The sequence below is a fragment of the Drosophila willistoni genome (genome assembly GCF_018902025.1).
Source record: "Drosophila willistoni isolate 14030-0811.24 chromosome 2R unlocalized genomic scaffold, UCI_dwil_1.1 Seg167, whole genome shotgun sequence".
In the NCBI taxonomy this organism is placed as follows: Eukaryota; Metazoa; Arthropoda; class Insecta; order Diptera; family Drosophilidae; genus Drosophila; species Drosophila willistoni.
The window spans coordinates 10,631,005-10,658,482 of record NW_025814050.1 but is presented as its reverse complement, the minus strand read 5'-3'; the positions used below and the strand labels follow the sequence as shown (position 1 = coordinate 10,658,482).

The 27,478-nt window shown below is 31.9% G+C and overlaps 3 protein-coding genes across 3 annotated transcripts; 1 reads left to right on the top strand and 2 right to left on the bottom strand.

Moving 5' to 3' along the window:
- The first annotated feature begins 1,431 nt into the window (after positions 1–1,431).
- On the top strand, positions 1,432–2,212 carry LOC124460278. The gene is made up of 2 exons (XM_047010810.1): positions 1,432–1,520; positions 1,587–2,212. Exons 1-2 carry the CDS (start codon positions 1,496–1,498, stop codon positions 2,153–2,155), a joined length of 594 nt encoding a protein of 197 aa, XP_046866766.1. The 5' UTR covers positions 1,432–1,495; the 3' UTR covers positions 2,156–2,212.
- Positions 2,213–9,852: 7,640 nt separating this feature from the next.
- On the bottom strand, positions 9,853–23,062 carry LOC6642783 (excitatory amino acid transporter 1). Its single transcript, XM_002064679.4, has 11 exons — positions 22,885–23,062; positions 14,806–15,175; positions 14,646–14,741; positions 14,419–14,586; positions 14,302–14,344; positions 12,836–12,878; positions 12,579–12,762; positions 12,389–12,519; positions 11,892–12,321; positions 11,734–11,830; positions 9,853–10,516 (listed from the first exon to the last, which is right to left on the bottom strand). Exons 2-11 carry the CDS (start codon positions 14,988–14,990, stop codon positions 10,454–10,456), a joined length of 1,440 nt encoding a protein of 479 aa, XP_002064715.1. The 5' UTR covers positions 14,991–15,175; positions 22,885–23,062; the 3' UTR covers positions 9,853–10,453.
- A 3,060-nt stretch (positions 23,063–26,122) lies between these two features.
- On the bottom strand, positions 26,123–27,478 carry LOC6642782 (cyclin-dependent kinases regulatory subunit). The gene is made up of 2 exons (XM_002064678.4): positions 27,115–27,478; positions 26,123–27,015 (listed from the first exon to the last, which is right to left on the bottom strand). Exons 1-2 carry the CDS (start codon positions 27,168–27,170, stop codon positions 26,844–26,846), a joined length of 228 nt encoding a protein of 75 aa, XP_002064714.2. The 5' UTR covers positions 27,171–27,478; the 3' UTR covers positions 26,123–26,843.

The window sequence follows — 27,478 nt, the reverse complement described above, 5'->3', positions numbered from 1 at the left end:
AGAGACCTACACAAATTTACCCACTCTTCTTCTTGAATTTTAAGTTTGCACTTACATACATACATATGTATGTACAATGTACATATTACTTAAGTAATTGAGTAATTATATACGAAATAACACTACAATTTAAATTTGTATATGTACATACATACATACATTGAAAATTAAAACTCGTCTACAAACAATATTTGCTTTGAGAATTTTTTTCCCATAGAATATTCTACAATTTATTTGTATGATTAGAAGAATGCATTTTTTAACTTAAATTAAATTAAGAACCAATAAGAAGAATTTTTTATGAGCACAAAATATACATTTATCGACAAATGTTGAAAATAAAATTACATAAATGTACACTCTGGGGAATCCCCCTTTTATTATGAATCAACCTTAAAAATTCTACAAAAGTAATTGCAATGCAAAGAAACTGAAATGGAAAGGGGAAAGGGTTCAAATACACTGTAAATGCTCGTGTAGATTCGGCAACAGCACTTCGGAAACAATTCGACTCTTGCACTTTTACACTTACAAAAATGATTGTTGACAAATGGAAAAATTAAGTTTTTCTTTGGTGAAAATTTTGTTGCGGAATTTGCCTCTATGACATAATTATAATGCATTTAAGTATTTTTAGAAACATTTTAAACTAATTATTTTAGCTCAACAGTTTTTATACCCTTGCAAAAAGGGTATATTAATTTTGGTCGGGTGACTATATCATATAGCTCCCATAGGAACGATCTTTCGAAAACAGTGACTTTTGTCAATAACTTCGTTACTTTTGACGCGATTGCTTTCAAATTAAACATTTGTTGGTTTAATATATCTGTTAATGACTGTGCCGAATTTGATAAAGATCGGGTAACTATATCATATATCCCATAGGAACGATCAGTGGAAAACAGTGACTTTGATCAATATCTTCGTTATTTCCTATGCTAAGATTGTAGGCCGTTCTTTCGAAAACATTAGCCTTTTTAGCTTAAACGTTTTTCCACTTTGATGGCTATAGGTAAGGAAAAAGTTGCCAAAAAAGTTGCAAGGGTATACAAACTTTGACGCGGTCGAAGTTAGCCCCGGCCCTCTAGTTTTAGTGTAAAGCAAGAAAACGTTTCGCACTCCGTGTGTGTTACTACATACACAAACGCAAAAGCCTAATTTCTGACTGTATGGGTGCCGACCGCTGAATTATATTTAGGGGCATTCCCTAAAATTTGAAATCTATCGATTGTTAATCGACTATTCTCATTGTGCCATTATTTGAGGCGAACATAAATTTAATTCCTAACAACATTTGTTCCTGGGCGTATGTCATGTAAAGCTTTGTGTCATCTATAGTTCAATTGAATTGATGTATCGAAATCGAAATAAGTCAGAAAGCGACTAAGTGTTTCAGTTGCTCTGAACATTTGTGCTGCTGCAGAAAACCTTAAGTTGAATTGTCTGTCATTAATAAAACTTTGTGATAAAACCATACAAAGAAAATTACATAATGTTAAAGTTGGACACATATCTTCGTAAGTTGATTAATAAAAATATACATACAGCAAACCACAATGATTTCATGGGGATACCCATTACAGGGAGACGCCATTATGTCAAGAATGGGTTGTGGTTCACCGAAGACCATATTCCAGTACGAAAGCTATTTCTCCCCAACATTTCGGAAGATCTGAAGGAGGACACGTTAGTTGAGCATTTTAAAAGATTCGGGAGTGTCATCAGTGTTCAGCTCTCCAACAACAACGGATTCGTTCTATTTGCATATGCAAGCGATGCGACCAAAGCTTTGGAAAAGATGATTCATCACGCGAATGGCCATGAAATCTGTGTCTTTGTGGCCGATAGTTGGTGCCAACCGGATTTGTATGGGGCTTCAGAGCCCCTACCTACCAGCGATCAGTCAGGGGAGGCGTACATTTTAAAGATTCCTGATGATTGCCTATCAATGATTCTAAAATTTCTTCCATTGGCGGATCAAGTCCACTTCCAAAGTGTTTGCAAGCGCTTTCAGTTTGTATATCAGTTAACTGCACGATCCATACATAAGTCGGTCGATTGTAAAAAATTGTATGATTTGACACTTTGGGAGTGTCGCAAATTTATTCGCAGTTCCGGACCATATGTAACGGATTTGAAATTTGAAATTTGAAATATATTGGAAGGAATTGCATCAACTTGAAGTCTTTGCAACTTTCGCATTTCCAATTAACTGCAGAGATCATGTTTGAAATATTTTCCAGTACCGATAAGTTGGAGAATCTAAAGCTAAGTAATTGTAACCTGGCTGATAAAACGCTGTTAACTTTGAAGAACTTGAAGCTTCTAAAAAAACTTGACCTTGCCGGGAATTATCTTCTCAGCGGTCTTCATCTAGAAAAGCTTCCTGTCTCGATTGAAAACCTGAACCTAACGGACTGTAGAAGCATTCAGTCAGGCCATTTAATTCAGATGTGCAAGTCTTTAACCAATCTAAGGGAACTCGCAATTACGTTTGTCGATTCCAATCTTGCAGAGGTTTTTAATAATACGGTTAAAAAAGGCTACTGCCCTTTACTAGAAACTTTGAAAGTTTCCATTGATGCACGCGAATGGCCATGAAATCTGTGTCTTTGTGGCCGATAGTTGGTGCCAACCGGATTTGTATGGGGCTTCAGAGCCCCTACCTACCAGCGATCAGTCAGGGGAGGCGTACATTTTAAAGATTCCTGATGATTGCCTATCAATGATTCTAAAATTTCTTCCATTGGCGGATCAAGTCCACTTCCAAAGTGTTTGCAAGCGCTTTCAGTTTGTATATCAGTTAACTGCACGATCCATACATAAGTCGGTCGATTGTAAAAAATTGTATGATTTGACACTTTGGGAGTGTCGCAAATTTATTCGCAGTTCCGGACCATATGTAACGGATTTGAAATTTGAAATTTGAAATATATTGGAAGGAATTGCATCAACTTGAAGTCTTTGCAACTTTCGCATTTCCAATTAACTGCAGAGATCATGTTTGAAATATTTTCCAGTACCGATAAGTTGGAGAATCTAAAGCTAAGTAATTGTAACCTGGCTGATAAAACGCTGTTAACTTTGAAGAACTTGAAGCTTCTAAAAAAACTTGACCTTGCCGGGAATTATCTTCTCAGCGGTCTTCATCTAGAAAAGCTTCCTGTCTCGATTGAAAACCTGAACCTAACGGACTGTAGAAGCATTCAGTCAGGCCATTTAATTCAGATGTGCAAGTCTTTAACCAATCTAAGGGAACTCGCAATTACGTTTGTCGATTCCAATCTTGCAGAGGTTTTTAATAATACGGTTAAAAAAGGCTACTGCCCTTTACTAGAAACTTTGAAAGTTTCCATTGATGGAAACTACCTAAACTAAAGAGTATTTACATTCACTCCATATCAAAGGAACTTAACGCTACCAAACTCATTGATCAACTGGTACTTTTTAAATCCGAGCAATTGGAAGAATTAAAAAATATTGGATACTTAACTAAGCAAACACTCATGCAAATCGCAAAGTTAAGTGGATTGAAGATTCTAGCGATTTGTTGTACGCCCAACATTGATGATGAAGTCTTGAACGCCTTTACCAACTTAAGAAAACTGGAGCACATCAATCTCGCATTCTGCAATCAAGTTAACGATTCTAACGTTTTGCGTCTGGTACTTGGATGTCCGAAGTTGCAGGAGGTGAACCTTGTGGGTAGTTCACAAATAACTCAAAAGTTATTAGATAATATCATTTTAATGATTCCAATTCACTACAAAAAAAATGAGCGCAAGTTGCCCATAACAATTTATCTAAGGTCATCTAAGGGCTTCCATACTCCTACAGCGCAGGATATAGTCAAGATAATTTCTATAATCTAATAAATTCATATAAATTTAAATTAATAACTAATTGAAATGTACTTTTTTTAAAAAATAAAAATAAGACCTTAATAATAGCTTATCAATGCTGACCTATCGTTAAATCTATAATTAGTAATCTTTAAAACCATTATTGAAATCCTTTTAATGAATTTATATTCATTATTTGTATGATCGAATTAAGTCATTTGAAAAATCATTGACAGAAAATTTAAAAAAAAAATCCATCAACATTGCTTAGCAATTTTCAAATGAAAAAAAATTACTTGATATCAAATAAAAGTAAGAATTCATATCAAACAAAAACGAACAATTTCGAAATCTAATTTTTTTTTTTCATTTGTGAGGTTTTCGAATTAGGTAGCGCTAAAATAAAAAGATCTCTTACCAAGATGTCCACGTACAAGATGGAAACGGCCCCCTTTGATCCACGTTTTCCCAAAGTAGGAACATTTTGTTCTAATATATTTTCTTTTTTTTCAATATTTTCTCCACGCTTAAAAATTAACTTATAATTCCTAAATATAAAACTTAAAGAGAGAAACATGAAATTAGGTGTTAAAAAATTGTTATACCGTGAATAAGATATTGTTATATAAATTTATTTTAAAATAGCGTTTCGGCTAACTATATTAATTTTTTATTTCATAGAATATGTAACTAGTTTCAAACTCAAAGTTTTACACCCACTCAAAAGTATTTTGCTAAACAGTATACATAAGTAAATTTACATTACTATTTAAGCACACCTCTTGTTACTTGATAGGATTTCCAAATGTATTCTTGCTGTTCTTTATTTGCCATACAATGCCATTATACAAGTTCCGACTTATGCCATAAGCAAACTATTAACTTTCATAATTAATCATAGCAATTTTTTCCGCAAGTACAAGTTCATAAAGTTTAGACGCTGATGCCACCAAATTTTTTAGTTCGCACTAAAGTATATAACTGCATAAATTTTAAATCGAATGTATTCGAACTCTGCATACCATTCAAAGATTTTTGAAACTGCCTTGAAAAGTATTTGCATTGTTTAATTTTAGTTCTTTGTAGAAATTTGTGTTGTTATTAACAATAAAATAAAAAACTTTCTGTTCATTTTTATTTTTGTATTTATTTTATTTTGTATTGTTTTAATTTGCTACTTATTCGAAAAGTATTGAAAGAAAAATAATCAATTAATTTGTCTCTTGGAAAAAAAAAACTATTTTAACTGTTACTAACAAATGTAACCTCTAATTTTATGATGATTAAAGGGTATACAAAGTATTAAGCTGCCGTCATTGGCAGCATATTGACCACGCCCCAGTCATCTTTGGGCCCCACATGGCCTTTTTTTTTGTTTGAAAAAAATTTCGCTTAAAAGTTATTACTAAGTACCAAAATTTTATTTTTCAATTTAAATAATTTCATAACTACTTCAGTCTGACTAGTAGCCAATTTCATTATAAATCTATTACCCAGCATGTTTCTAAATGAAAATTTCTTACATTTTTCTTTCTTCAATTAGAGCTTCTATTCTTCTATTTGGCAAAACAATTGGTTCAGGACATCACTAACTTTTGTTTATATAAAACTTGTGCATAAGCTGCTTTTCTCGTTAGTTCAAAAACGGTAACTTAATTTGAAGGACTGCAACTATTTATTATGTTTGTTTAAAGCTTCTTTTAAAATGCTTTTCTCTCTTTTTAAGTCCTTTGAGTTGTTTTTCCCTTTTCAAAAAACTGGTATTTCATAAACATATTTTTTTTGTTTAAGTTCTTGAAAACATCATGTGCTGGTCGTTAAGGAAATAACTTGTTTCGTTTCATCATCAACTAGTTTTGAAGCACACATTTTATTATACTTACTTATTTTGTGTAGAAAAGACACAGACGATGGCAAGTGTTATTTATTTGCAATAACAAACCGCAAGGCAAGAACTTTATTTTTTGTGTTTTATTTTCTTCTTCTTTTAAGCCAACTTATGGTTCGATTGTCGATGGGTGGCTTTGAAGAAGGGGGCGAAAAAGGCAAAGTTAGCCAACTTGCATAGGAGGAAGTTGCATTTTACTTTTAAATGCAATAAAAATAAAAAGAAAAAATAAGAAGAAAAAAAACGAGAAAAAAATGAGAAATTGCATCCTCACATGCTGCTATTTATGCAAAGGAAATCTGTACAGACACAGCGGCTTACAAGCTATGTAAGAAGAGGCCACATGGGTTGGAGTCAGGTTGGGTGGGGCCTTCCCCTCATCCTACACACACACACACACACATTCATGCATAACTGCATACTCATATGATATGCAGCCATAGCCAGAGACATGGCTATATCCGCCTACATTTCGTTTCATTTTCATTTCATCTTTTATTTTTTATTTTTCATATATAAATATTTTATACATATATTTTTTCTTTCTGCATGCGGCGTTTGTGTCAAGTTTTTAAACGTCAGCTGTGCGCTTGGCGGGTTCGGAGGTGGCTCCTCTTGTAGGTGGTGGAGCAAAACTTCACTTGCTCCACATTTGCCTTGCCCTTTCGGACTGTCATGCCTTATGCGGCAGATTCACATGTAAATGAAGTGAAAACAGCAAGATACAAGGCAACATACGAAAGCAAAAATAAACCCATTCCACCATCAAAAAGGAATGGGCAAAAAAAAAAAGGAATACAAGCACGGTCTAGGCGATCAATAGATGTTCCTTTCAACAGGAAGAAATAATTTACGCCAATATTAAAGACTTTTTTTTATGAAATGTTAATAACTTTGTTTTGCAAGCAATGTATTTTAAAATTCGCTATTAAAAATGTTTAATTTTACCCTGCCTCATAGCACAAAAGACTGTGCAAATATCGGCAAAATATATATCCCTTATAAACTCTTTATATATGTTTTCGAAATCTGAAAGTTATATTATTCAAATTCTACACTTACCCTAAAAAATATGTGCAATGATCAAAATCTTTTCTTATTTTTGACTAATTATAGAAAAAATTGCTTTTCACTAAGTATATAATCTTCCAAAACAAATATTGAATCGTACAGAGTATATAAAATTAATATATTGAGAAGGTATACTCAATTTGATATTAGAAACTTCCAAATTATTTAGGTAATCGGCTAATCCGATTAATTGTTCAATCTCCATCGCATTTTCGCGTTACTCAGTTTAAAGAGCTTTAAATACTTGAGAATCTTGAAAATGTGTTTTTTTAAACAAGTATAACGATATTGGAAATGCAGCATAACTATAAATGGTCTTAAATGGAAGACCTTATATACATATGTACATATATCACCTGTAAAACTTTCTTTAATTTTATTATCACATTTCTTACAAATTTACAGTGCAATTAAGGCAAACAGGAATTTCATTGAGTTGGGGAGTTGAATAGATATCTCAATAGACTATCGACAATTTAAATCTCAAAATTGTTGGCATTTGAAATGATATCTTCTAGCTATAAACCTATCTATGCGAAAATGAAGATTCCCCCCATTCTATGGACATAATAAGCCGATTTTGCTTAAATATCTTCCACCTCAAGCCGCATTGCAGATAATTCGTTTTGGCTTTTGTTGCAAACATCCTTTGCCTCTGAATAGATACGAATATCCTTCACTGATTCCCCATTCGAAGCCACATTATTTGCATTTTGCATATGGTGTCCATGTGTCTGTGCGTTTGTGTGTGTGTGTGTGAGTTTGGCAGAAAAAGCAAAGAAAATTGAGAAAATGAAATGGAAAGCACTGGCACTGCAGTTGATTTGTGTTTCTACTTGGTTTCAGCTGTTTCTCTCTGCCAGTTGGCATTCGACTTCGTTCTTATGTGCATATTCAGTTGTTTTCGTTCAGGTCCTACATCCTTCTCCTTCTTCTTATCAGTCGAGTAATTCTTTGTTTCAGTAAACAGAAATCGAAAATTTAAACCCAAGCAAATGAAACCGAAACTGACCCACACAAATAACATTGTCAAATATGTACATATATATAGCCACGATACACTTTATTTTGTTGCTTTGAAAGCGACTTACTCATTATCATTTATCGAATTTGCAAACAAAAGAATATTATCATCCTAAATATTTCTCCGTATTCTAAAAATTTAACAAATTCACAAAAATTTATAAAGCACGAGGTCCGAAAACCGAAGTATAAGTTAGAAAAAGATTACTTTTCAACGCGCACTGCCAGGCTGGTTTGTAAGACAAAAAAATAATTTTGATTTTGAATTTTACCAGACTACATACTTTTAGGCGCTTTCTAACTTGTTCGATAAGTCATTTTAATTCGTCATTATTTTTACGATGCATTTAATGAATGTAAGACGATCTAAAATCAACTAACTTTTTTTTAAAATTTTTTATTATAGTCTAAAATTGGAAAAATACAACTCTAGCATTTTAGCATGATTTAAATCGAACGTTCCTATATATTACCAAAATGTGCGAAAAGGGGAAGGACCCGGGATGAGTTTTTTATTTGTGGCTAAAGGCAATATATTCCACGAAACACGGAGAACATTATATAGTATATACCTTGATTACTTTCCATAATTTATGATCGCTAGCTCACTTTAAAAAGCTCGCAAAAAGCTTTGTTGTCGCTTTTAACTCTTTTTATTAAAATTTTTAATGTATGATGAGCTTACCTTAAGCTTCAAATAAAAAACAACGATATATTAACATAAAAAAATCGACTTTATGCCAAAATTTTGACCATCTGGACCAGTGTGCAATGGGAAAGTTAAAACATGAATGAAAATCGTTCGAAAACTATTGGCAAAGATAATAATTATTTTTTTTTATGTTTTAAAGACAAATTTTGATTAATCTGACTTTTCTTCAGCCGGAAAGAAATAAAAAACGGTAGAGCAAAAAAAAAATCACGACCGTCTCCGATGAGTGAATCTTATTTTATAAAAGAAAATATGTAAATACATATGTATATGGGATCAGACTCGTTTTGCAATATTCCATGTTTAAACCAGTTTTCAAATGTTTCAGACTTAAATCGAAATGAGGATACATTTTAACACAAAATACAGTATAAAAAGTACCTTAACAACATATGGATGCATATCTTCTTCCATGATTCAGTAATTTCGCTTTCTCGGGGTTATCTACATATCATCATACTAACTGTTAACAAAATAATACATTTTATACTCGTATTAGATTCGAAACTTCATTTAATACTTGTTGAAATATTCATAAAGTTTTATTAGTAAACATATATTTAGACTACACACAACTACAAACATTTTGTTTAAATTATTTTAGTTTTATTTTCTTATGTTTCTTTGTTTTTTCAATGATTGTTATTGTATTTCGAAAACTTGTGTTTAATATTCTTGTTATTTTTGTTTTTTTTTTTTATTTTGTTTTTAGATTTTTGCAGTTGTTGTGAACTTATTTAAGTTTAGTTAATTAATAGAGATTATAATAAATAAATTGTTACGTATAAATTTGACTGGCTGATTAGAAACATACTAAAATACATTTATATTTTGGTATTATTGTCATTTCAAAATTTCTCTCGGTTTTCAATGTGGAATTTCCTCTTCTTTTTTTTTTGGTTTTAAATGTTTTGTGTTGTTTTTTTCTTTGATTGTTGTTGATGTTTTTGTTTTTTTTTTTTTTGGTTTTTATATATCTTTTGTGTTTAATATATTTTTATGGGATACTTAAGCTATTAAGTATTTACAAAGCTCAACTATGAACACGAACTTGTAACGGCATTTAAATCCTGTTCTGATTGATTTTTGAATATTTATTTAGGTTTAAATGTTTTTTTGTTTACTTTTTGCTTTTTGGATACATTTGTCTAGTTTCTAATTTGTTGTCTTTGTTGTGCATAATAACTGTTTAACAAATACTAATAATGAATCTATTTAAGAGACTGTTTTTGTTTTCCATTTCAAGTGAAGTTTTAACAATTTGCGATCTAAAAAATGCAATTGCTTTTGGTTTTTGTTTTCATTTGCTTGCGTTTTTTTTTTTGTTTTCTTTTTTTTTATTAATACTAATTTTATGAAAATGTAATGCAAATTTGAACTGAAATTAAATTTTAATTATAAATATTTAAAAATTATTTACACCATGAAAGTATTTCTAGAATTTAGAAGTAAAAATGTGTGTTCCTTGCTCACCTCTTTCTTTCTTTATGTCTTCATAATTTGTCTTACTTTTCTTACTTTTCATTTATACTAATTTAACAAACAATTTCATATAAATTCGTTGCTGTTTTGTTGCTTACTTTTTTGTGTTTTGTTGTTGTTTTTTTTTTTGTTTTTTTTTTTAGTACTTGTACTTGGAGCAGCTTCCTATTTGGGCTGTCATTGCTGCTGCCGCATTGCAAAAATGATATTATCGGAAAATTTAGTTGCGTCTTGGTCACCATTCAACAAAATCGATGATGTGCAGTCCCTCGTCCACACACATTCACCCGCCTAATGATAGCGATCATAGTATTCATCATAATCATCGTCATCGGAATCGCTGTCATTATTGGGAAGAATGTGGAACCAGGCCCACACTTTGGACAAGTCCACTCATCGCTTGCGATTGTAGGCGCCAAGCGAAGACTGCCTTCATTCTTTCATCTCATGTCCATTGGCACCGAGCTCGAGGAGCTCATGGGGCTCGGCATTCAACTGTAAGTAAGAAAAATATTTCGTATCAGAAAAAGAGCTTAGAAACTTGGGGACTAGATATAAAATGCTAGAAACTTGGGCAGCTCTAGGATTAAAATCTAACTTATGGCAATGATCTTATCTGGGACCAGTTCTAGTAACAGTAGTGGGTCTAAATTTAGGACAACCTTCCATTTATATGCAATAAATCAGAACCGAGATAATCTACCAAATAAGTTTGTGAGCAAAAGTGTATAGAAATAAGATACATATTTTTCGGGTATAATTAATGTTGTAGATACCTAACCCTTCTGAAAATAAATGTATTTGTTTGTTATACAATTTATCTCACTATAAACTAACTCCAAAACAGTTTCCATTTGTACAGATCTACGTTTAAACTGATCTTATTTTAAGCGATATGCAGAGACTGCAGCTTTTTATACAATCCGCACAAAAACAGGCCAAAAAATATGTCAACTTAAATTAAACATAAAATGAGATCTTTGAAAATACCTTAGTCGTTTTAAAAAAAGTATAAAATATTATAATTTTACAGTTTTCGTACATTTAGGAGTATTGGCACATTTTGAGAAATTATGGGATTGCCAATCCTGTTCCTATATTATTAAAGTAATTTACTTAACCTCATATTGTGTACAAAAATGTTGTTTAAGTTTAAAGTTTTAAAGCAAATTGTAAATCCACAATAGGTGTACGATTTTCAGTGATATTTACTGTACATATAAATAATTTTCAATCTATCTAAAACCACTCAATCTTTAAGGAGGTCCTGAGATTCGGAGCCACCTCGGCAGACTCACTAATCACCCCAACCGTGTGTCAACAGATCTGCTAAATGAAAACTATCCTCGCAGACTAAAAAGATTGCACCCTGTGGATTTCCCTTTCAGGTCTGATCTTAACTGGTAGGGCTAGTCTCCTCGTTCTCTATGAACCCTACCACTTTGAGTGTACTTTTGCTATGTTTTATATGGTTTTCATCGAATCGAATCATTGTCCATGTTGGACAGATTTTAAATATTCTTAACAACAAAAACAAAATCTATCTAGAACCCATTTATGTTAAAAGTAATAAATACATAATTTAAATAGACTTTAACTTTAACTTATATCACTTGAGAATTTCTGTTTTTCAGATTAACAATAGAGTTTGGTTAAGTTTTATAACTATCTTTGTTATTAGAACTGATGGAGATCCAAATTAAAGCACTCACCCTATCTACACTAGCCAGATCGTTCTTGGAAAGATGATTAACCAGAATAGTGCCCAAAGCGTCGCACATCACATTGATGGTGGTGCGGAACCGATCCCTGGAAAATAAATTAGCAGTTGGCATTATACAATTATGCAAAAGAGATATATATTGCTTACAGCAACCAATCCACGGCTATAATTAAAGATACATCTTTGGGCTCCAGACCCACAGTGTCCAATACCATGACCATTGTGACCAGACCAGCTTGAGGAATTCCCGCAGCTCCAATCGAAGCGGCTGTGGCTGTTATACTCACGGCCACAATGGTGCCGAAGGAATAGCTCATCTCACGATATTGGGCAATGAAGAGGGCAGCAACTGCCTCATACAGAGCAGTTCCATCCATATTGATGGTGGCTCCAACGGGTATAACGAAGCGTGTTACCCTGGGATCTATGCCCATATTATCCAAACACTTGATGGTCAATGGCATGGTGGCTGAACTGGAACCAGTACCAAATGCTGTGGCCAGCACTTGACTGAGCTTGGCAATGAAACGATATGGCAGACGTCTAGTGCCCAAAAAGAAAATTACGGCAATGGTTCCTATTAAATCAAACAATTTAAAGGAATTACTCAATGATTTAGTAAGTCAAGATCTTATCCAGCTTACCGAATCCATGGAGGAAGAGTCCAATCATAACTGTTATAAAATACCAACCCAAAGATTGTATTGTAGATGCTATCGAATCCATTTCAATGATCTTGGCGGCTATTAAAAAGCCCACGCCCAATGGAGAAATCCTAAAAATGTTGAACATAATAAATAAGCAATAAAAACTTTTCCAATTTGATTGACTTACCAAATCACCCAAGATGTGATGGTCATCATGGCCTCGCTTAGAGTGGTAAAGAAATCCTGCAGCAATTGTCCTTTCTCCCGCATTCGTCCAATGGTAGTACCCAAGATAACACTGAACATTACCAGACCCAAAACATTGGAACCCTCACGTTGAGCAGCCTTAAATTCCCAATTCTCCATGGGTTCTAAAAGAAATATCATAGAAATTCAGGAATTATATTTTTGAAATGGAAATGGCGAGAAAAATATAAAACTTACGAGCTGGGCTAATGCTGGTATTTTCATAGATCTCTGTGCGATGCTGAAATGAGAAAATATTTATGTCATAAGCAGATCTCTTCGAGAACTATATTATTATGGATTGTAACACCCAAGTTATAAAACAGAATTTCAAAACAAGTTTGTAAGTTTGTCAAAGTTTGTCATTATTTGCTATAAGAAATGTCTTAGAATCAGATATAGAATGGAAATTAAACTTAAAGGAAAAAAACTTATAAGTATTATTATAGTAGACCAATTTTCATTTTGAATGATTTAGAGTATAAAATAACAGCTGTAAAATATTTTTTAAAAGTTCCAGTATTTATTGGCTTGGATTTGATTTCTTGGAATAAATTAGACACAATTCGACTTATGTGTATGTGTGGTTTTGCATCCTTTCGAAATTATTAAAATAATCAGAATTAAATGAGTCTAAGATTGCTTTCAAAAAGATTATACAAATAGAGTGAATTCAATACTTGAAAATGCGTAGCAATTATTCCAAAGGGCCTCAAATTCAAAAATCTGTTTAAAATGTAGAAAAACAATTTTTAACTTTCTATAGTATTCTTTTGGATGTCTATTTTCCTGATTCCCTGATTTCACAAAATCTGTATGTGATGAGCAAAATCCGAGTACGGAGTCAGAATCAGTTAAAACATCTCTCAATTTAACATCACCATAAATCATGTTGGCCTATGTTATCTAAGTAATGAGGAAACCTATAGATTTAGGATAATTCTCAAAAAGTCATAGAGTTTCTATTTCATAAACATTCCTAAACTAGAGATTACTGTATCTAAACTGTACTTCCAACATATTTATGCTGAAAATAGATCAGTTTGGCAAATCTATAGGTAAAAAAAAACAACAACAATTCCAAGCTCTTAATATTTCCCTTGATTGAGTCAGAGTCGTATAAAAGCGACAATAATCTAATTGTCCGCATGAATATTTATTTGGACTGCTACCTAAGCCAGCATACAATTTTGCACGACTACATATAGATATATGTATATATATATATATATATTTCTATATATATGTAAATGAGTAGTTACAATCAGCAACAGCAAACTAAGTACTTTGATTCAATTTATGTCTGGGGAGCCTCATGATCTGTCTGTATGTGATAATTGAAAATTAAGCATACAAGAGTTTGTTGTGTGTGTGTGTGTTTGTATTTCTATGAGTGTCGTGTTTGTGTGTGCTTTCGTCACTAGGGTGATTGTAAAAACACTTCCCCTCCTAAAAACATGAAATCTGTGAACTTGTACATTCATCTGAAATTGTGATATCCCTCTATAATGTCAGTTGTGATTGCAATGTGTCGCGCTTTGTTTCAATCAAAGACTTTCAATTGAATAATTGAAGCGGATCTCTGTAGGCAGTCGGGAATAGAATCAATTAGGGTTGAGGGTTTGCAGAAAACATTAAGAGAAAGAGAGAGAGAGAAAGCATACCTGAAACATGGTTGACTGTATGATATTATCCGTAAACATGTTTCTATAATGAACAAAAGATCATATCAACCACAAATCATTTGATTATTTTTCGATTTTTTTTTTTTGTCTACTTACCGGACCAAGTCCATGAGGGTGTCGGGTGTCAACACTTTTGATGCTTTGTCAATGCTCTCCGTTTGGGTCTCGACAATTTTGGCACCCTGTCCGGGCCTCAGTGTTGTGACAAGACAAATGCCCAAAATGACAGCGGAAATGGTTGTGACAAAGTAATAAGTTATGGCCCTAAAATAAAATCAATTATAATTGATCTTCCACCAACTTTAAATTCATCCTTTTCTCACCTGGTGGCAATTTTGCTGGACATGCTCAAATCCAGTCCACCAATGGCACTGGTTATCGAAGACACCAGCAATGGCACAATCAAACACTTTAGCATGCTAAAAGCAAAGGGAGACATACACATATATACTCATGATTTTTATTTCTTAAGATTTCACTTACCGCAAAAAGATCTCACCCGGAAAGGATATATACATAATCTCACGCTTTGTCCATTCCCCAGTGCTATTCTTAATAATGAATCCCACCAGGCCGCCCACAAACACACCAATCACGGTGGCCATGGTAAGGACATTCTCCTGCATGAAGCTTTTGAATTTGTTGTCATCTTGCTTGGGTCGCGTCATTTTTGCCAAGTGATTACTATGTCGGCAGGGGGAGGGGTTACGTTTATATGGGCCTTGACCCCACTCCTGTTCTACTTGGGCCCCGACGCACTAAAAAGTGCGTTGGCAGTTTAGTCAATAACTTAGATAGATATCTAAGCTAGACTAATCACAGCTGGGTCTAAGATACGACGGTGCAATTGAATCTGTTAAAAGGATTAAAAAAAAACGCAAATAAATAAGTGAAACTAATTGCACTTTTTTAAGATTTTTGAATAGAAAATCACTCAACAATTTAAATATAAGAATAGAATAATTTTAACTTTTAACACCTCAAATGAATTTAAATAACTAAATTGTGTTTGTTTATGCATTTTAATCTTCGTTTCTTTTTTTTATACAGTATTTAGTTTAGTGTATTCAGTAGTTAGCTAATTTTCATAATTTTAAATGACGTTTTTGTATATTTATTCAAGTTCCCACAAATTTCAGTTTTAATAGCACAAGCTTTCAATAGACCCATAATGACATCATAAAAGGAAAATGTATCTATTTTTACTTTACCTTAAACAAGTAATTTATAGTTTAAAAACTATTACAGACTTTTCACATTTGCACGTTACTTTTTGCATTGTTCTTTGGTCACAAACTCTATGAAAATGATTCTGGGACAATTTGTAGACAATTTTCAAACTGTTCCTCACTGGTCAACAAACCATCACCGACTAATCCGTCAAACATTCGCACAAAAGCTTTTGCGCATCCAGAAAACGTAAAACGTTGGGTCGTTTTTACAACCCCTATACCTATATGTATATATATATTTGTGTATGATCCGCATGCGAGTCCGAGTCCAATTTCGATCCGCATTGCTTCGATGGCAGCTGGCAGAGCTTTGCCTTTGTGATTCGCCTTCTCTCCCTTAATTCCCCGTGCTAATGATTGCACACTTGGTGGTGTTACTTTTGACGCAAAACCGGAAGTTGCTTTGTTTTGTGTTTTTTTCTTTTTTGTTTTTTTTTTTTTTCTTCATTCATTCAATTTTTTGTTTGGTTTTGTGTTTTGTATTTTTGTGTACTATTTTGTTGATATCAAAAAATGAAAAGGTTTGCAACAAAATAAAACAATTAGGGAGATTTACTAAGAACAAACATTTTACATTTTCGCAAACAAATAATAATTTACTTCTTGGCTTTTAACACCAATTACAATTTTACACTGTTGCTCAAAGTGTTTTTAAATATTTTCTCAACTAACTAAAACTTATTAAGTACCTAGAAATCTTGGAAAAAATATTTTCAATTAAGTTAAAGTTATGAGAGAATCATAAGAAAGGAAAGCAATGGATCATTTATACCTAATTTTTGTTACCTATTGTAAATATGATTCTTAAAGGTATCTCAAAAATAAAATTTCAAGGTATACATATGAAGAATTCTTCAGAAATTTCAGAAGAAAAATAAGTCAAACAATGTTTTTGATTAAAAATTGTATGCTTAATTATTATCCTTAATCGGAGTAATTTCCATGGGGTTAATATTAAAGAAAATACCTTTATTGGCTACATTTGAGAAAGGAGCTTAACTAGATGGACCTAACAAGATGGGCTCGATTGTTGATCCTGACTTTTGACTTTTAACAAATACGCTCCTCTGCCCTATAACCGTAGAGGGTAACCAAAATGCACACCAAAGGCAGCTCAATTAATAGAATTGAGAGAAAACAACAGCAAACAAATAAATTTACATAAACGATCATGAATAATGAAATATTTTGCAGTCGGTGCAAGGGCAATGTACAAAACTGTGTCACAAAATGCTCCTATAAAACGGTAATCAATGAGATCCATATTCCAATGATAACCAACGATCATGATACGATCTCACAGATCATGTGTGACCCAAATTGAGGGCTGTCAATTGGGTAGTTAGCCAATTTGAATAGAGTACAAAAGAAAAAAAAACCCTGGTCTTAATCAAAAATATTATATCACTTTTTTCTAGTGCAATTGTTTACTCAATTGCATTACAATTGTCAAAGAATGAGAAAAGAAAAACAAGTGCATGACGGCATTAAGAATATTGCGACTTGTCTTAAAATGGAATTCAACTCCCACACCTCAGATTAGTTTCATATGGAAATAAGTGTGTAAAGTTATTTGCTAGACTAACCTCATATAGCTCGATTAATAATTAAAATTCAATTTAAAATAGAACTACTTACACACTACTACATAATACATATATTAAAAAATATTCAAATCGTCTCTCAGGTTTATCTACTATCGCCGTTTGAGTTCTTTACTTTCAAATCGACTTTTGTATTTCAGTCGTGTAAATTTCTTCTATTTGTTTTTGAATTTTGTTGAAATTGGTTTTCAATTTTGGCGGCAACCTTAGTACTAATCAAGAGCTTTAAGTTTATCACTTTTTCAAAATAAAAGAGTGTTTTTTTCATTTGGATGCGTACGCCATATAATAAATATAATTGAATATACTCAACCCGATTTTAAAGAACAAAAGTCGCACTTACAAATACTTTTTATTGTTTTCCCATTGTTTGTTGATGGTTCCGGAAAAGGTGAAAACAATTATTTTTGCAGTCTTTACACGTTTTCGAACCATAATCTATTAGAAAAGTATTCTCTTAATCTGAATTCTGCCTGAATAATCGTTTTGTATTGTTAAGAGCATCTGAATAAAACTAGAATTTCTGACTCAATTTTTATAATTTTTTTTAGTTGAGATAGAAACTTTATCCAAACATTTTTTTTCCAAAAACTGAGAAAACTGTGCCTAGCCCCTAGATCTTGAACCGAATTGAAATAATTTGAGAAATTTTGTGAAATGTATTCAATTGTATTTCCTATTTATGTTACACTTATTAGTCGCTTTTGCGAAGATATATAAATTTTCAATGGGGATAGAAGTTTGTTAATTTAAGTAGTCGAAATTTCTCTAAGAAGTTTTTTTTTCTATATCAAAAATATATACCTATATGTTTTTATTTGCCGTTCTGTATACCTAGATTTTGTTTTCCCAGATCGATTGTGGTGGTGTTCTTTTACTTAAATTGTGAATGATATTATAAAGACAAATATTAATTAAATTCTTTTAAAGGGGACCTCATAAGAACAAAGACTTAGACTAGATTAGATTAGATTTAGTACAATGGCTACCAAATATCTGTTTTCCATCAAGAGTTTTTCCAAATTTTCTTCAAAAATTATTACAATAAAAGTTAATTTGAAATGATAATATAATATATGAATATGCAAATAGCATACAGAAGAAAGTTCTTAGACTAAACTCTAAAGAAATCGTATTTTAGAGGCATGCCCTTTTGATAACGTATAAAAATATAATACATTTTTTTTTCTTCATGTGTTCCGTCACTTGATATACTATATGTATGTATATAACACTTACTTTTTTTCATAGAAAGCTCAATTCATTAGATGAAATGCGCGAAAATTTTGAGTGAGTCAATTAATGAAATGTTTAACACTCGAGATTCAATTGAATTTTTAATGAGAGATAAGAAATTAAGTAGCTATGAATTTGATTAATAAGTGGTGAGCATGTGCTCGGAAATGCAGTTATACAATCAGCCACAGTGACCGACTGATCAGTCTGTCTATATGCATATATATATGTATACATATATGTATAAGCATATCGCTTTCTGTTTTGTTTTTTTTCTATTCTGAACTTGACCGTGAATCATGTAAACGAATTTGTTTACACATATCTGACAGATAGAAATTGTTTTCTATGTAAAAAATTATAAATAATTCAGCTAAAATGCTTCACTCGCCACTCATTGTCATCGATTTATGTTTGCATATTAATTGAACGCAAGCTGCAAGTAGATCTATTTGTTTGAGATATTGTGTGTCAAGTGTTGGCGGAAGTTGAACTCGAACGGTGTGTAAAAGGATCTGAATACTGAACTTGAAAAAACCGGAAACTATTGTAATTTAAAATTGCACAAAATTACGAGTACAAGTTCATCCATATTGATTAAAAAGTGTTGAAACAAAATATTATGCATATTTAAGGCAAATTAATTTAAACGATTCAACTTTAGATTAATTGAACGAAATCAATAAGTATTATAAAACCATGAATATGATAATGTCGGAATATTTAATTTTATAATAAATTTAGAAAATTCTAGAGAATGTTGCAAAGTTTTAGATTACAATTATAATAATTAATTGAATTTCATAAAGTAGTTTCTCTCTTAATAAATAATTTGAGATCCTTTTTAATCTAATCAAATCTTAAGACCAATAAATTTATTATCATAATAAAGGAACCTAACTTAAGTGCATATAAATCTTATGTTTTTTTTCTTTATCAACAAAGATCAATTATTAAATTTAATATTTTAAAATCGTTATATTGATTGAAAAAATATATTTTACTTTACCTCGAAAAGTTCTGATTCTGAATAAACTTGAACTTCACATGTCTAAAAGAAGTGTTTATTAGCACCCCGTTTAGCAAAAAATAAAAGGTCTAATTATTAATTTCAAAAGTTCCTTTTCTAATCAAAAATTTCCGCCATGTGTGTGTTTAAATGGAAAGAAAATAAAATTTTTTTTTTAAGGAAATTTGATTGACAGACAGTTTACATCAACAAATCAAATGTTATTGTTGTTAAACATAGACAAAATTCCAGTAGGGCATCAGAAAAAAAAAAATTGAATTTCCAAAACACGTATTTATATAAGACAATCTGTTTTACAAGTTCAGCTAATTAATGCATTTTCAGTTCGTAGTTAGTTAAAACTCATAGAACTGTCGCGGAGAAGGAGGAGAGGCAGGCTGAGTGTGAGATGCAAATATTTAATGTTCATTCTCAATGCAAATTGATTAGTAATAGCCAAGAGGGTCGCTACGGGTGACTAGTGTATGGTGGGGGAGAGTAAGAGGGGGCCAGCTGGACCCAACCCATTTGTCTTTGAGACTGAAGGAATAAATTAAGTGTGTGGAAAACCAGTTTCAACTAAATGAAACCGCCTAATAAAATACAAATTGAAACATTTCATGAATATAAAGATAATTAACAAGTACTAAAAACTTTGCAATAAATATTAACGAATTATTAAAAGTGGTGAACAATAAAATTGGCTTAAAAGTGAGCGACATAATTCCTCGTAAAAATGTAATTACGCAATTCTCGTAATATGATTAAATTATATTCTAGACTTGTATAAGTTTTATTTTTAAAATTACAGTTATCTTATAATGTTTTTTCTAATAACACTAAATGGGTTTATACCCTACAATTAGAACCTCGTAGCTATCCAGCTGTTCATTAATATCCAAGCTAGTTAAATTTTCATTTAATAATTAATATGTACGTTTGTTACATGGTAAAACAAAGTCGGCTAATTCTATAACAAGATATTTAATGCTGTATTCAAAATGTTTTCGATATTGAAAAAAGATTCTTATATAATCGGAAAATTCGAGAATTTTATATACAGGATGAGTTCTCAGAATTATCTTATAAATTCCCCTACAGCAATGCTTATTTTTTCATATTAAAGATATTTTAATTACTTATGTAAACATTTAATTAACTTTATCCTTTAAATATTAAAGATTCAAAAAAAAAACTAAATTCAATAACGCAGATTTGAGGACTAATTATTATTGCAGACAAAATTTATTTGTTTTAGAGAGACTTAGCAGAAGTCTAAGCGATCTAAATTGTAGGTAGAAAATATTTTATATAATCCTCGGACGGATTCATATTAAACCTGACAAATTTGTAGAGTTTCTTCTTTGTTTTTTAGATCCTTCTCCTGTATAACCCTTTATAGCTCTATACTAAACATCACATACTATATTCTATATCAAACATATATACATATGTAGTATATAAAAACTAGACTATTTTAATAGTGACTAGGTTCTTTACAAATAAATATTAAATATGACTAATTTGTCAATTGAATTCAGCGCAGATTCTTTCATTTACTTATATGATCTTCATTTAACTCATTAGCCCCATCGCTTATGGTTTCACTATTTTTTTCTTATATGAAATATAAGATAACGAATGCCACTTAATTTCCCGTCTAAATAATTTTAATGTTTATATGTTTCCAATAAAATGCATTTACATTTGCATCAGTTAAATTAGATTTCACATCGAATGATTAACCCTTATGGAGGGGATTGATAAGATTACACATCGAATTATTAACCCATATATGTATGTACCTATGTATATATAGATCTGCTTAGATGACGGCACGAATCTTGATTAGCGACTGACAAGCGGCCTTTGTCACCTTGGCTAATCTAGACTGTCTGTCTGTCTATCTATCTATAAGCTTGGCGTTTTGAGATCTTGAAATTTCTGCCTTATCAACAAATAAGAAAAAGTTCCGCAAAAGTAAAAAAAAAAAAAAAACAAAATCACGCAACCGAGATAATTAATAAATACCATTTAAATGCAGAAACTGAAAGGTCTTGATCTTAAATAAATAGATTCTTCTCTCTCGAACTGGATCTTAATTGAAGATTCACGCACATGTAATAAATAGAAGCATGGGTAACTTAATTTTTATGAGTGAGAAAATTTATATATTTCGGTGGTTTTATTTTTTACTTTTGGCGAGGGCAGGTTAAACAATTGCATCTTTTGTGCAAGATTTCTTATCAGTTTTAAATATAAACAATTAAGTAAACTATTTTTATCTGCATAACAAAAACAAAATACAGAGAAAACACACAAAACTGCATACGACAGAAATCTGTGCTAAAAATACAACAAATAAAAAAAAAAGTAAACTTTCCGCTGTCTGCTTTATATATATGAACATAGTGCCACGCCCACAGTTTGATATTAGCCTTGTGAAGGTTAATCTATACCCTTTTTGTCCACCGCCCTTAATTCTGTGGTCCATGAGCTCTCTTATCAGTAGCAAGTAATCAAAATTATTCACGCTTTTCCCTCTCTTCAACTCAAGAAGCTAAAATCGATTCGTAAAAAAGCAAAAATGTAAGAAAAAACTGTTTTATCTAGGCTAAACTCAGCTATTATATATCCTTACAATGTCTTTTAAGGGAATGTTAATAAAGAAATATAAATAAAAAATTTTCTTTTAACTGTCATATTATTCATATAAACAATGTTTATTAAACATAATGAAATTATGAATTTACTATAGTAAAATGTTTGAAAAAGTTTTTTGTTCTTTCAATTATTTAAACATAAATATAATGGATTCCCCAGTACATATAGAAATCCCTAATTTGGATCCATATAACTCGAAAGCAAAAAAAAGCCCTAGAAATTTACTATTATTATAATTTAATTTTATAATATTGATTGCAAATATTTTGATCAAATTTACAATTTTTATCTGGAGTTATGTGGGACATTTAAGCAACAAAATAAAAAATTGTTCATTTAATTTTAAACTTTCATTTCATTCACAATCTTGAAATTTGTAGCACAGTCAATATAAGTGCTCAACTACCCTGTCTATTCATTATCTTATAGGGTATCATTAAACAGATGATGACATTGAGCCGGTAAAACAGAAAACTTACCGATTGGATACAAGATAAAATGTTAGAAAATTGTTTCAAATCTAATATTACATAAAACAATATACCAAACTGAAAGGATTTCAATCTCAGATGGGAGTAATTAAAGTCCTCCAAGTTATACACACACTAGAGAGCATAAATCATATTATTTCCTTGGATTTTGATTTGTTGTCAAGTTTTCAATAACGTTGCTTTTATTCTATAGTGCATTTAGCATTTTGTTTATGGGTTTTTGTGTTTCGCTTTTTTGGCAGATGTCTCAATTCAAAATTATTTTTATATTTTTTGAGGTTTTTCGCTTGATTTTTGTTGTTTTTTTTTTCAGCATTTCCACTTACAATTCCGATGCATTCACATGTAGTATGTCAGATTTGCGTAAAAAACCCTTCGATATTACTCGACACACGAGACTCCGACTTGTACGCGACGATTATTGCTATATGTTTTGTCAATCAACCTGATCAGGCATCCACGACGATCCACACATAGAAAGCGAGAGTCTATATAGAGAGAGAGCAGACACAACTTGACTCGTCTGATTATAAAATAGTACTAAAAACTAAATCGAAATCAAATTCGAAATATAGCCAACGACCGCGACTGCAGCCGCAGCAGCTGAGGCAGAGCTAACTCTCATCAGTGTTGTGGGTGTGGGAGTGTGTGTGTGTATGCGATTGTGTACGGGGTGTGAGATGTCACGGGGCTCGTTGGTTGGCTTTCATTCATCAAATGTTGCCCACTGCGCTCTTCCTCTTCTCACTTATAACTCATACGACGCGTTGTCATCGCGTAATTTGCCTCCTTGTTCTCGCTTTCTTTCCATGTTTCTTGAAAGGAATTCATTATGCTTAAAAGTAGTTCAAAGTTTTCAGTAGTTGTCCTCCATTTCGCGATACTTTCTCATTAGCCGCTGCATTGTGCCACTGCGTTGTGATCATCCGAGTATTGTTCCAAAGACATCAAGACACACAATTAGCCCGGAAAAAGATTCCATTAATTTGCTGCAAGCGAAAATTAAAAAAAGTTTCTTTAATATTTCAATCAAATTGATCAGTTAGAAAAACATATTTACCTTTCAGAAGTTTTGAAACTATTTTGCTAGTTTGAAGTGAGTTAAAAAACTATAGTTAAAGCATAACTAACGCATTTGATGGCCATGAAAATGTCTTTTATCAAAAGTCTTAATATTTCCAGGTCCAAAATCTTAAGTTCTTAAAAGTAATAAAAATACTTAAGAATAATAACGAAATTTTTATTAAAAACACTAACAATTTCACATTTTTAAGTATGTGTGCCAATTTACTTTAAAAATAAAATATAATTAAATACATTTAAATTTCTGTTTTCATTATGGTGAAAAATATGAACTATTTTTATAAGTCCCAAAGTATTTATTTCTTAATACTTAAAGGTTGCCTGGTACTGAGTTCAAGTTGTGGGTGAGTTTTCAAACCCTTTGATATGGTATTCCCGAACCAAAATCTGATTTCTAATTTCTATCGAGAAAATACCTTGATTTTTATTTTGAACAATTGTTCTCAGATAAGTCACAAATCTTTAAATGTATTTGACTTTTCCAAGCCTTTTATGCTAAACTAGGTCAAGTTTGTCGATTAGTCTAAAACAATTTGTTAGTTTAAAAGATCTCCACTTAAAGATCAAAATCTTTTCATTGGAACCATTACCCTAGACTACTTGAGATCTATTAGGCCAGTTTGACCCGCATACAAAAGAAAGTTGTGACATAGCCGAGAGTGAGCAAATGCTTAAAGAGTAGGAAAAAAATGTTAGTTAGGCATTTCCGGTTTCTATTCGTTTTTTGTATTAAAAATAATAAAAATCAGCAAAAACCCAGCTGCAGCCTGCCTTTGATCTGTTTCAATTCGATTCGCCTTGGGGGCTAGTTCTCTCTAGCTGATGGGAAATGGCTTGTGAGTATATGAGTATATGTGAATGGGTGCCATCAGTGTTCGGTGTGGAATCGAAGGGGGAGCAGCTTACTACATCGTAGTCCCTTGGCATAGTCGTTCAGTAAAAATCGCTACCCTTGTGCCAAACCAAGCGACTCTTTCTCTCATATATATATACTGAATTTATATATTATATATACATATATAACCTATATGTATGCATATGCATGTGTGTGTATGTGGTAACCAAACATTTGGACCGGAACTGTCGATCTTCATTTTTGACACTGGAAATTTCAAATATCACCAAGTCGAGATCTCATTTTCCCCGTGTATGTGTGTGTGTGTGTATGGGTGTGCAAGTGCCGTGAGGCAAAGTTCATTTAACAAAACGTTTCTGCCATAATGAGGATGAGCCTTTGGAGGGGGTATAAGAATAGTAATAACTAAGAATAGTACAGCAAATCGCTAAATACAAGCGGAAACACTGAACTACAGACGGACTTCCATATACTCCCCGCTTTGTTAATAAGTTTAAAATTAATCAAGGTAAATAAACTATTCTTCATACAGTTTACATCCGTTTGCCATAAGTTAATTGGCTTTAGCGCAGGCTGAGCGAGCGATGCATCCTGAGGCTTGAAAATCACGAGAATATCCTGGCTATCAACTTGCTGGACAACAGTACCCACACAAGAAGACTGAAGAGAAGGCACCCGCTGGATCTTCCATTCTTACCTCCACATGACTGACTTCTCCAATTTTGAGCTTGAACTAAATCAAATTTATTATTATTAATTATTGTCTCACGACAGATTTTGATAAAACAAAAAAAATTTTCTTTTAGAATTCAAAAGAAAGTAAAAGTTTACCTAAAATGTGACTAAAATATAGCACTTGTAGTTTAAATTATTTTTAGTTTAGAAAAATGTTCAAACGATGTTCTTGCCCAAAAAAAAAACTTTACTCTCTTACATCGTACTTCAATTTAAAATATAAAACTATATCGATTAAAAAGTTTTCCATTTCAGTTACTAGATTGTCAAAAGATAAATTTTTGTTAGTTGGTTTTTAAAGAAAATGGGGATTGATTTTAAAAAATGACTAGCAAAAGAACTTGTTTCAATTAAAATATAGAACAAGTTGAAATAGATGTTCAATTATGTTTTTGCCATTGGGCTTTGGAAAATTGAAGGAACCAAGTTGCCCAAACAAATATATTATCAAGTTGCAAAGATAATATAATATATGTTTGTGCAACTTGATATAGTATAGGAGTTTATTTTTTTTTTTTTTACAAAAATTTTTACTATTTAGGTAAGTTTTACTGTATCTTGATGAAAATCTAAATACTTTTGGCAATGCTGACATAAAGTTGCGATCTGTAGGAAGTACATACTAATTAGTATGATTAAAAACATTGACATTGGTTCAAAAGATATATCAATGCTACTTTACTATACTTCCCGATGCTGTTCATCTGAGGGACTTTAGTTTCATCAAGTTCAATCTCCCGTTTTTCCTCCAGAACTGAAATCAATAAAAAATCCAGTAAATACATATATAAATACAATGGAATTCATATACATTGACTTAACTTACCTTTAATTCTCAGTCATAACTTGAAATATAATTTTCAATTGTAACAAAAATACGTTCAAGATGATTTTCTTTGTTTAAAATATAAAAAACTTAAAGCAATCAACGCCTCAAGTTTTTACATTATTAATATTTATTATTATTTTTATATTTATGTGTTAACATAGGTAATATATTGATTAAAATTTTCAAAGATCACAAATCAGATTTCGTTTAACATTATTTTGAGAATTCAAATGAAAGAACGAGAAAATATGCAAAAATTTCACGATTTTGTTTTGTTTTTTCATATTTCTTATTTCTCATAAATTTTCTCATAAAATACATAATATTATGGCAAAAAGTAGAAAATATGGCATAAAATACTTGAAGATTCTAAAACTTTTTGTATTTTTTGTATCAAAATGAAAGGCAAACTAAAGAAATTCTTCAAATGTAAGTTATAAGGGAGGATCAAAGCAAAGGGAGGAAGAGAGAGAGAGAGAGAGAAAGAGAGGGAGAGAAAACAGAACAAATGTTATTTGAGGATGATGACGGGGTTTGGGGGGTAGGGCATGCAACAGTTGGTTTTTCATTGAATGCCTCAGCTACCACCGTTTAAGCAGCAGCAGCAGCTGCCGGACGTGAATCGGTAATTGTGAGAATGTGTTGGTGTGTGCATCAGTTGTTCTTATATATGTATGTGTGTGTGTGTTTATGTAAAGACGACTCCTTTTCTTCTTGCCCTTGACAAACGAGGACATCATCTTTTGGGTGCTTAGGTTTATCTCCAGGGCTCGACTCTTGTCCTACTCCTCCGTCTTTGGTCGCCGAAAGAGTAGAATATGCGGCTCTGGTTTATGTATCATGTAATGAATCCACCCACGCGATTGCTGTACACCAATCGATCTCCATTCCGTTTCGGTCATTAGATGTGTTTTCGGTACGAGTTTCACGAGTTCCTTCGGCAAGACCACATGTCTGCAACATAGGGAAAACGACAAGATTTAAGGAAAATGTCACACACCCGCACCCACACAGCCACCGGCACTTTACAGTTAATTCAACACTTTCACTTACCTATACTCGAATTTCTCATCAAAATATTTGTCCGAATAATATATGTCTTTGCTCATTTTTTTTATTTTTTTTTTATTAACTTTTATCTGCCTCTCCGCTTGGTCTTGAAATTCGCGGTCGTTGGAATATGGGTTAGTTTGGCGTCCTCTGTTACTTTCTTTGATGGCGGTTTTTCGTTTCGTTTCCTTTTTATCGCATTTACTTTCGGAACTCAAACAATTTTATGGCATAGGAATTTACTTGTTAAGTAATTTGATAATTGTTTTTATTTTAACCGTTGAAATTAATATCAATGTAAATGTGTTGCAATTTTAATTTTTAGCGGTAGATTTGCCGTAAATTCTTGCCCTCTCGCCGTAAATTT